At 37.1% G+C, this 11,928-nt stretch overlaps 1 protein-coding gene across 1 annotated transcript; it reads right to left on the bottom strand.

Moving 5' to 3' along the window:
* Positions 1-6,540: 6,540 nt before the first annotated feature.
* C1GALT1C1 (C1GALT1 specific chaperone 1) lies at positions 6,541-10,423 on the bottom strand. The gene is made up of 2 exons (XM_077146145.1): positions 10,169-10,423; positions 6,541-8,089 (listed from the first exon to the last, which is right to left on the bottom strand). The coding sequence occupies exon 2, from the start codon at positions 8,082-8,084 to the stop codon at positions 7,128-7,130; it is 957 nt and encodes a 318-aa protein (XP_077002260.1). The 5' UTR covers positions 8,085-8,089; positions 10,169-10,423; the 3' UTR covers positions 6,541-7,127.
* Positions 10,424-11,928: the final 1,505 nt, after the last annotated feature.

Here is an 11,928-nt window from a genome sequence, read left to right as displayed (position 1 = left end):
GTTAAAAAAATAAACAAATCCAGGACATATTTATATGTCTTATTACTTATGCAAAGCTTATGTGAAATGATAGTTTTGATTTCCTGTATGACTCATGAATTTAGGCTCTTTTTTCACAAAAGCACAAGGCCTAGCATTGAGTTCATAGGTACACAATATGCAAGGAAAATTATGTCTAGAATCAATATAATAAAAGTGGATTTAAAAAAAAATTATGGTAGAGACCCTGATATACACCCTCATTTCATACTTTCCACACAAGTAGTTTTTTTCCATTACCCTTTAAATACTTTATAGTATTGCTTTTTTGTTTTGTATGCCGTATGGCAGGGGTCACATTTCATTCTTTTTCCATGTGAGTATTTCCTTATTGCAGCACCATTTGTTGGCTTTTTATTTGGTTTCTTCAATGGTTTGTTTTGCTTGTTTGCTTGGGAAGTGCATGGGCCGGGAATCGAACCCGGGTCTTCCGCATGGCAGGCAAGAATTCTACCACTAAGCTACTCTTTTTTTAAAAATTATTTTTTATTTATGATACATAACCACCTACAAACACAAACATTCTTATCATATGATCATTCCGTTCTTGTTATATAATCCGTAACTCACACTATCATCCATAGTTGTATATTCATCATGATCATTTCTTAGAACATCTGCATCAATTCAGAAAAAGCAATAAAAAAATTCATACATACCATACCCTTTACCCCTCCCCTTCACCGATCACCAGCATTTCAATCTACTAAATTTATTTTAACATTTGTTCCCCCTATTATTTATTTCTTTTTAGTCCATATGTTTTACTTGTCCATCGATAAAGTAGACAAAAGGATCATCAGACACAATGCTGTCACAACCACACAGTCACACTGTGACAGCCATATCATCATGCAATTATCTTCAAGGACATGGCCACTGGAGCACAGACTGAGCTACTCTTGCATCCTCCTTATAGTACTGTATTTTTTATGATAATGGAATTATTGAGGGTGGTTGTTTTTAAACTAAATAATGAGGGCATCTATGGTAGGGAGGGGGTTGGCAAACATTTTGGAAATTCTATATATGCTAAAAGAAAGAATTCTACAAAAATGCTCTTCACATAACCACTCAGGTATGCACTCTGAATATATTAAATGAAGACAGCCTGTACCAAAAAGAACATAATGCTCTTAGCAAATAAAGGGGAAATTAGTGGTACATCATCACTAGATTCTGCCTTCAGCAACTTCCCTAACAGGTGCACCCTATCTAAGAAAACCCAATAAATGTGTTTGTTTAAATACAGTAGAGAAAAGGTATATCCCTCCCTTGGGCATGCCCACAATAACCTCTCTAACGTATTCTCTCTCTCTCTTTTTTCTTTATATATTTTTATTAACAAAACAAAACAGAATACAAACACTCTTAACATATGAATATTCCATACTTGGTGTACAATCAGTGACTCACAATATCATCACATAGTTGTATATTCATCACCATGATCATTTCTTAGAACATCTGCATCACTCCAGCAAAAAAAAGTAAAAAGAGAAAAACTCATACATACCATACCACTTACCCTTCCCTCTCATTGACCACTAGTATTTCCATCTACCCAATATATTTTAACCTTTGTTCTCCCTATTTTTTTTCCTAGACCCCTTACCATTCCATTGATCATTATTGGTATGTTCTCTTTTTAATAAACGTCTCTTTTAATGAACTTTACTATTTATGCCTACTGGCCTTCCCGTCCCTAAATTGTTTTAGTTTTGAGACTATGGAACTTGGATTGGGGTTCATTTGGCACCAGTGCTCCTCTAATTTAACTGCACACCAGCATGTAGGATGGTTGTTCTCATTCAAGTGTGACCAGGACATCGTTATATGAAATAATAAATGAACAAGTGGGCAAAGCACTCAGGGACTTATGTGGAAGAGTGGTAGAAAGATTGTAAGAGTGGTGGGATGGGGTAGATTGTAACAGTAGTTTTGCACTTTCCAATATCGCCCAATCCTTCCAACATTGTATGCAATTATGCATATTCCTACATGTACTCTCTCAAATCTACAAAAGTATAAAAAATTTATCCCTCAGCCTCCCTTTAAGATTAAAGGAACTTCGTCAAGAAAGTAAAAAGACAGCCTACATAACGGGAGACAATATTTGGAAATGATAAATCAGATAAAGGTCTAGTATCCAGAATTTATAAAGAGATTGTTCAACTCAACAACAAGAAGACAGACAAACCAATTACAAAATGGGCAAAAGACATGAACAGACACTTCTCAGAAGAGGAAATACAAATGGCCAAAAGGCACACGAAGAGATGTTCAACGTCCCTGGCCATTAGAGAAATGCAAATCAAAACCACAATGAGATATCATCTCACACCCACCAGAATGGCCATTATCAATAAAACAGAAAATGAAAAGTGCTAGAAAGGATGTGGAGAAAGAGGCACACTTATCCACCGTTAGTGGGAATGTCAAATGGTACAATTGCTGTGGAAGGCAGTTTGCCGTGTCCTTGGGAAGCTAAGTATAAAATTGCCATATGATCTGGCAATACCATTGCTAGGTATCTACTCAGAGGACATGAGGTCAAAGACACAAATGGACATTTACACACCAGTGTTTATAGCAGCATTATTTACAATTGCCAAGAGATGGAAACAGCCTAAATGTCCATCAACAGACGAGTGGCTAAACAAGCTGTGGTATATACATATGAGGGAATATTATGCAGCTATATGACAGAATAAGGTTATTAAGTATGTAACAACATGGATGGACCTTAAGGACATTATTGAGATTAGCCAGAAACAAAGGACAAATACTGTATGGTCTCACTGATATGAACTGACATTAGTGAATGAACTTGGAAAACTTCAGTTGGTAACAGAGACCATCAGGAGATAGAAATAGGGTAGATATTGAGTAATTGCAGCTGAAGGGATACAGATTGTGCAACAGGACTGATTGTAAAAATTCAGAAATGGATAGCACAAAACTACCTAACTGTAATACAATAACATTAGAACACTGAATGAAGCTGAATGTGAGAAGGATAGAGGGAGGAGGTCTGGGGGCACAAATAAAATCAGAAGGAAAGACAGATGATAAAGACTGAGATGGTATAATCTAGGAATTCAGAATGTATAATGAAAGTGACTAAATGTACAAATTTAAAATGTTTTTGCATGAGGAAGAACAAAGGAATATCAATACTGCAAGGTGTTGAAAATAGATGGTAATTCATATTTTAAAACTTTAACTTATGTGTGAGACTAAAGCAAAAAATGTTTATTTGGTACAAAATTTATATTTTGACTAGTGCATTTCCTACTATAACTTATGTGGACAACTTATTTGAACACCATAGTACATGGAACCTTGAGGAGGGCATGAGATTTTGTAGGTTTGTCCAGAATGATGCCCCCAGAAATTCCAAAGTGATTTGAACAGCGAATAAAAAAGTATTTGCAAATTCCCCTTGGGGGAATGGTGAGAAAGAGGGAAAATTCAACTTCCCCAAGTGAAGAATTCTTGATATTCTCACAAGTAGTGGGGGCAACCAAAGCAATAGGCTGAGGTTTGTTCATATGAAACTTAACCCTGCAAAGGACAGGCTAAGCTTACTTAAAATTAGGCCTAAGAGTCTCCCCTAAGAGAACCTCTTTTTTTTTTTTAACATCACATAGTTGTGTATTCTTTATCACAATAATTTTTAGAACACTTGCATCACTCCAGAAAAGGAAAGAAAAAGAAAAAAGGAAAGAACTCCTACATCCATACCCCTTACCCCTCCCTCTCATTGACCTACAGTATTTCAATCTATCCAATTTTTACCGAGAACCTCTTTTGTTGCTCAGATGTGGCCTCCCTCTCAGCCAACATGACAAGCAAACTCACTTCCCTCCCCCTCTTTAGGTGGGACATGACTCCCTGGGGTATGGACCTTCCTGGCAATGTGGGACAGAAATCTTAGAATGAGCTGGGACTCAGCATCAAGGAATTGAGAAAACTTTCTTGACCAAAAGGGCAAAAAGCAAATTGAACAAAATAAAGTGTCAATGGCTGAGAGATTCCAAACAGAGTGGAGAGGTTATCATAGATGTTATTCTTATGCAAAATATAGATATCACCTTTTTAGTTAAGGTGTAACAGAGAGGCTGGAGGGAACTGCCTGAAAATGTAGAGCTGTGTTCCAGTAGCCATGTTTCTTGAAGATGACTGTATAATGATATAGCTTTTGCAATGTGACTGTGATTGTGAAAACCTTGTGTCTGATGCTCCTTTTATCTACCTTATTGACAGATGATTAAAACATATGGATTAAAAATAAATAATAGGAAGAACAAATGTTAAAATAAATTTAGTAGACTGAAATACTAGTGATCAATGAAAGGGAGGGGTAAGGGATATGGTTGTATGAATTTTTTTCTGTTTTCTTTTTATTTCTTTTTCTGAATCAATGCAAATATTCTAATGATCATGATGATAAATATACAACCATGTGAAGATATTGTGTGTTACTGATTATATATGTAGAATGGAATGATCACATGGTAAGAATGTTTGTGTTTGTATGTTGGTATGTTTAATTAAAAAAAAGATTAAAGAGACTGAACTCTTTCAGGGGTGGTGGATTAAAGCAGGGTAAAATAGGACAACCGTAAGTCCCTGATTACCTACTCAGCTCAGAAAGAGTTAACAGACAACTCCAAGTCCCTTGTTTCTTATCTAGCTTCAAAGGAACTAATATAGAGCTGCAAACTTCCTGGGACAAAAATTTCATAAAGCTCCCAAACCTCCCCAAACCATAGAAACCTCTGGAAACCACTGAAACCGCCCCAAACACTAGAAGCTTGGAAAATTCTGGGCCCAAAGCAAACTCTTAGTTAATAACAGGAAGCATAAGGTCTTAACAATTGTTAACCATTTGCCCAAAGACAAATTTCAGGTATATGACAACAAACCTAGAACAAAGAAGACACCTAGTATTAAAAAGTTACTATGGAAACCTGCCACTGGTAAAACATTCCAATTAAACAAGCTGGCCCACTCCACTCAGTGCTGTCCCTCCCTTGGGCATGCCATATTAACCTAACGTGTACTCTTTCTTTTTAATAAACTTCTCTTTTAATAAAAAAATACATAGTAGAGAAAAATCTGGGCATTCTAAATCAGATTTAATTCATGAAAACATTTTAGTTACAACCACTGGATACTGCACATAAAGTGTATTCACAATAATGATAAATTTCTATTATACTTCCATTCTTCTCAACTCTCCCCAATAAGAGAGCAGAGTTAGGGTCCCAGTTTTTGACTAATGAGTGCATGCATCATTTTTCTATGTAAAGCGAATTAACACGTATGTGATCAAATTTGTAACTGTGACCTTAGAAGTAGCATTTTCTGTTACTGATTCAGATTTTAACTACAAAACAAGGTGCAATACATTCAGAGACAGCATATTAAGACAATTAACATTTTAAGGAATACTCATGTATAAAAATACAATTGAAGGCATCAATTTAGTTCAAAAATCAGTTACCTCAGCAACCACAGTCAAATAGAACGCATTCTCTGAAATATTACAACTGATTACAACTATACCTGGATACACTAACATAACTGAAGGTGACAAATGCAGAAATTTCTTAATATATTGGTGAAAGTGACACATATATGACACATAGCTATGTGTCACATTCAGCAATATTCTGTTTATCACTATACTCATAGTATATGATTTGATCTGCAGTATGAGGCCACATATTAGCATGATTGATAACGGGGTTTTATTTTTCTTCAAAATTAATAACCTTCATTGTACTAAAGGCCCCAAAAAGGAAAATTAGAAAAATTAAAAGGGTTTTACCCTGCTCTGAGGATTAATAATTTGAAGACTGAGGTCCTCTTGAGGAAATTATCTTTCTGGTTTGCTAAAGCTATGGGAGACCATGAATATCCAGAGGTCAGAGTAAATATTGATCTCTAAAATGTCATAGTCATATACCCTATGGTGGCTTATAAACCTGGCTTATATACCACATGCAGGCTAGATTATAGAACAAGTCAGCACCAAGTATTAAACACATTTATAAACATAGGTACTGTTGTATCCACCACTGGGTAGCCACTGAAATAAGGCAATTGGTACAGTAATCCAAGATAAGCATTGAGGTTAGGGCCACCACACTAAACACAGTTGGATATGGTACAACCACAAACCTGGGGAAGATAGCAGAATCTGAACAGATAAATGAAAACCAGGACAGAGTCAACTCAGGTAAGTGAACAGCCAGACTGCCAAAATAAGTTCTTCAAAGGAGACTTGCATGAACTGACCTGCCTTACCAGAATAAATAAATCTTAACTGATGAAATTTTATGCAAGCAGCAGCTGGGAGCTTGATTAACTGGGAAACCATACAGTTAAATGATACTACTTTCTTCATAGTCACCACTCTAATTTCAGTATCTGTCTAGAAAAATACAGTCATACTGAAATTGCATATGCTAAGGAATCCAGTAAATAAGCTTCCAGGAAAATTACTTCACCTTTATTTTCACTTTACTCTTAGGGACAGATTTCAACTTTCACTTAACATGGTTAGGAACATTTTCTTAGGTACTTGGTTGTATATTTTAAGAAGGCAAATCCACTGGCATTTGGGGAAGCTTAGAACATGAATCTACATTAGAAGTAAAGGAAACAGCTAAAAGTTTGACCTTAAACCCAAATTCACAAATACAGATTCTATTTGTATATTGTAAAAAGATAGAAAGACACATTGCATTTTTAACAGTCACCAAAAATATGTGCAACACTAGATTTTAATATTCATAATTAGAATTTATCACATACAGTATTTACAAAACACCTTTTATTTGCAAAATTATTCTTAAAACATTCTCTTTCAATCCACTTGAAATTTTCATGTTTTAAGGAAAAAACCCTACCACATTAAAAAAATGTACCACTAGACTTCAACAAATGATTATACCAGTGCCACCAAATTACAAAAAGAAAATAGAACATATCACTGTGTTGGATATGTAGCTGTTAAGACAAATAACGACAACACATCATATACAGTGATTATATATATGCTCTTGTTCCAGTTCTCAGTCATTGTCAGAACCATTTGGAGGTAAGAAAACCAATGCATCACTGAAAATATGTCCAAATGCCCTAAGTCGGTATACTCCATACATCATCACATGCATCTGATTAGGAGTCAGTCCATTAAAAGTAACAGCCATATCTGAACAACATCCTTCTACTACCTGGTGGGGGTGATTAGTCATTGCCTCTTTAATATAAAGCCCAACAGATTTGGTGTTAAATACATCTTTTCCTTCTGAATCTTCTGCGTTTTCTGCAAACACTCCAGCATATTTCAGGCAGACTGCTAGTTGCTTATCTTCAGATATCTTCCAAATCATCCCTGCCTGTTCAGGACACTTTTCAGGGATATTGAGAAGGCTGTCAAGTCTTTTCATTGATTCTATACTTAAGACAATTCCTCCTTCCACATTCACATATTCAAGGTCTCCAGATTTTATAGTGTGGCCTAGATAGAAAGGCTGGGATGGATCCTTTTTTAACAAAAAGTACTTTAAGTTTTCAATAATAGCAAACGTAGAGGGACGTGCAAGGAAGAACCAGTTGTATTGGTCTTTATATTTATCAAAGGCATATTTGTAAGCTTTTCTCATCATTAACCACATGTCATTTGTTTCCATATTAATTGACTCAAACACTTTAACATTTTCAGAACTGAAGAACTCTGCTCTGTCACAGTGTTTGGTCCAAGTCTCCTTCACTGCAGCCCAAAGACTCACATCTTTGGGTTTCACAAGGATGATACAGTATACCCGAAAGCTCTTACTAAGTTGCATGCGTTCATCCTCTGAAATTTTCAAGATATCTTCTTTGTTAGGAGCTTGTAGATGATGATGCTCATGATGGTGCATTCTATTTCCATGACCAATCCTAATGTGTCCTAGCATAGTGATCAAGGCACAGAAAATGCTTCCAAGCATCATACCCTTCAAAAATGAACTGCTTTCAGAAAGCATTTTTCCTATAAAGAAGAAAAAAATCCTTAAAATACTCAATGGAAAAGGATTAGTCTAGTAATTTGACTTGGTATTCCTTAAATACTTATATTTTGCCGTAATAGTTTAAAAAGCTCCCGGAATTTGACATCAAATTGGTAATATACAGTACCAGTGATTATTAAGAATCTTTAGCTTCCAATGGTAACTGATTACTGATCTGTATTAAAAACTGGAACTTTGTGGCAACTATTCTATGTTGGAGAATTTGGTGTCAGAGGCTATTTTTTGCACATCATCTATGGGGATTTAATTAACCAAGTACTTAAAGCATTAACCCTAGACACCAATGTTAGAAAGGTTGTCCGTCCATCACTCTTTTTAAATGAATTTTGCCTGACTTGCTTGAGTTATAGTATTAAAATATCTTTGGAGATATAAATGGACTTTACCCCAAAATATTAAATTCATCAGATAAAACAACCTACAACTGGTAAATCACCAATGGTATCTATGCTGATATTCTATTCCCAACCTAGTGCTTTATTTAACTGATGGCTGCTGTCTTTAGGTGTTTTGAATACATCTAAAACCAGTTTCTTGAGATGAATAGCATGTAAGTTACTGTTCACACTTTTATTTCTAAGTTACATGATTTCCAATACAGTATCTCAACTAAACGGTTTATTAAAAAAGGCATAATGAAAATCGTTAAATTATTTAGGTGAAAACTGGTCAATATAGGCATATTTGGGGACCATTAATGAACAGTTTCATTTTTCTTCTTTGCAAAAGTCAAAAGGGAAAATTTCCCCCTCTAACAGACAGAAAAGTCGACATTAAATACAACTGTTGAAAAAAATAGTATGCTATCCATTTATGCTAGTAAAGACAGGAATTTTCCCAATCTCCCCTCCATCTCCACAAAAGAATGTCTAGTTGAGCTATTTAGATTTTTCTCTTGTCTCTTAATGTTGAAAGAGGCCTAAAAAGCTATCTAATGTCACTGCTCTCATTTTTACCTATAGGGAAACTGAGGTACAGATAAGTTAAGTAACTGACCCAAAGTCATACAGCTAGTCAATGGCAGAAGTGGAACTAGATCTGCTAACATTAGTTAAATGATTTTTACATTACAGAATTGATGATCTCCACAGTGCTTCCAACCATATTATTGAGAATTTAATATAGCCAATGAGTAACCTTGTTTTCATACAAATGAAAAAAAAAACTGGGGATCTGTTAACTATAATTGACATTTTGCACCCAACATTAGCATAGGCTATAAGAAAATCATTCTCTCAGTTTTTCTTTTTAGAGAAAATGGACTTTGCCTTCTACTAGGAGGACATGTTAAATAACTTGGCAGATGAAATCTCTGACAGTTGGTGAAGGCAGAAGAGGCAGGGCAGTTTTACAGTGTCACTCATGGAACTTGATAAAAAAAAACACAGACACACAGCTCTAAGAAGGAAAACAGAAGCGACAGGAAGCAAGCTCTGAATTAAAATTAATTCATATAGGAATTAGGCATTTCACATGATATAATTTTCATTATTTTTGGCCAACATATAACTCATAATGTCTCTTGGCTGCATAATCGCAAATGTGTGTCAGAATTCTTCCTGACAGTGAAACTAATCAACGCTGCAAAAGATTGAATAAAAGACGTCTACACTTTTAAAATAAAATCATTTGTGCAACATTGGGGGTGCACAGGATAGGTTGTTTAGTACAGAGGATAGGGGAACTTGAATCTAGACATGGGCTCAAACGAAGCAGAAACTAACAGGGTGGCTGGGATGAATCATTTTGGAAGGTGAAGGTGGTTGGCGTGTATTATTAAAAAAGGAAGACGAAATGGAAAGAGAAGTGAGAGGGAGAATACAGTCACCTCAAGACCCCGCTGAAGAGGCCAAAGGAGGGCCTCCAGGAAGGCGGCTCTCCATCTCCCCTACTCGCTATTACTCCCACTCCACCTGCCCTGGCCTCTCGCATGGAGCACGCCAGGAGTGAGTTAAGGCCTAGGCTCTCCAAAGGGAAGGGGTGGGGTCAGGCCGCACCGTGGCACTGACGCAAGTGAGGGCCAAATTCCCCGCACTCACCGTCGTCTGGAATGGCTGCGGGAAGGAGGTAGGCGGGAAAAGGCAGCCGCGTACAGCTTTCCTCTCACGTCCGCGCGCCACTCGGTTACGCTGCTGGTCGGGTTGCTCTAGCAGCAGGCGGTGGCCTTTCATTGGTGTCGCCAAAGGTTGGGAGGGCCAGGAAACCGACGCCGCCTCAATTGGGGCAGCAGGCGGGGCAAACGGGCCCTCTGCCCGCGAAGCTTACCCGCCCGGCGCGCACTAGACGGAAGCGTCGGCGCGCACGCATTGCGTTCCTTTCACCCCTCCCCGCGCCGAGTGCAGAGACGCGCAATCAGCTGGCCGGATGGTCACTCCCGGTTGCACCCAATGGGCCGCCCAGAGAGGAATGCGTGAGTACGACCCGCCTGCATCTTCACCTTTTCACTTTCCCCGTGTGGAAACTGTGAGAATGAGGAAGATGGTTGTAACCTGTGTCAGACGTCTCAGTGTTTTCTATAGATTCCTCTTACGTTATCGCACCCTCATATTGCAAGAGGGGCTCCACTCAGTACTCCTGGGTTTGAGTACTGAGTACAAAATACAAGCCGCCGAAGCAGTCATCAAAATGTGAGGGCAAGGATTCACTGTGGTTGCTGGAACAGGATCTGAAGCCACACTGCCTGGGATCTAATGCTATCTTCACTTTTATATCCTGGGGACGCTATTTCACCTTGCTATACCTCAGGTCCCTCCTTTATAAAATAGAGAAACTATCACAGTAGGGCCTATTTCATCGATTAAATGAGATACTGCTTATCACTCATTTAGCAAAAGACCAAACATAAGAGTAAGCATTCAATGAATGCTGGATGTTATTACTCACCCCTACATCTCTATTGTTTAGCTAAGTGCCAGCACGCAGAAGAAAATAAATATTTGTGGAATTAGTGAATGTTGAAGCTATGTAGGAGGAACCAGACCTAGAAAGGATTAGGAACTTCTTGAAGTCGCACAGCAGCTAGTTAAAAGAGGTGGGACAAGAATACAGGTTTCCTAATTATGAGTGCAACCTGCTCTTCCTGCTAAAATTTGTCTTTTAAATTCTTTTTTGTGTGCGGCAGAGGGATTTTTTTGCTAAAAAGCGCATTTTCACAAATATTTAAAATATATAGGCATTAGGTTCCATTCAAATAACGTTGAGTAATTAGAGTCTTCAGTGGTGGCTTACACGGGGTAGAGTTCCTATATACAAATATATTCAGTATTGGTAATGACCCAGTTTAAGTAGATTGAACCTTTTATTCACCAACCATTCATTGAATGAACAAATAGGTGTTAGGCAATTACTATTTTGACAGCAGTACCCTAAATCCTGGGTAAATAGTGGTGGAGAAAATAAATCCCCTGCCCTTACGGACCTCTCAGTCTAGCAGGATAGAAAGACATGAAATAATTCATTATAAATAATTGTAATGGTTGATGTTCTCTAATGGAGTATAAAAAAAGGAATTTTAGAACTGTAAACAAATGTGATGCTGCAGAATATCTCCACTATATTTTAAATGATACATAGTTTCTATTTTTATGGTAACATTATAAATAAATGTATGTATATATAAGTTTAAGTGATAGAAGTTGCAGAATAATGTGTATAGTGTGATTATTCTTTGGTGAAAACAAACAACATTTTATAGATGTGGACATATGCTTGATCTCTGTGTAAGCAAGGAGAGGGTGAGTAAAGAAACTCAGCAGGCCTTAATGTTGATTACATCAGGTGGTCCAGGTCAGAGTGATTA

This window comes from Tamandua tetradactyla, chromosome X (genome assembly GCF_023851605.1).
Source record: "Tamandua tetradactyla isolate mTamTet1 chromosome X, mTamTet1.pri, whole genome shotgun sequence".
Classification (NCBI taxonomy): Eukaryota; Metazoa; Chordata; class Mammalia; order Pilosa; family Myrmecophagidae; genus Tamandua; species Tamandua tetradactyla.
The sequence above is the reverse complement of the archived record's forward strand: the minus strand, read 5'-3'. Positions and strand labels throughout refer to the sequence as shown.

Bases quoted from the DNA above. Each gene is read 5' to 3' on its own strand.
- C1GALT1C1 (XM_077146145.1), bottom strand. From the start codon at position 8,084: ATGCTTTCTGAAAGCAGTTCATTTTTGAAGGGTATGATGCTTGGAAGC.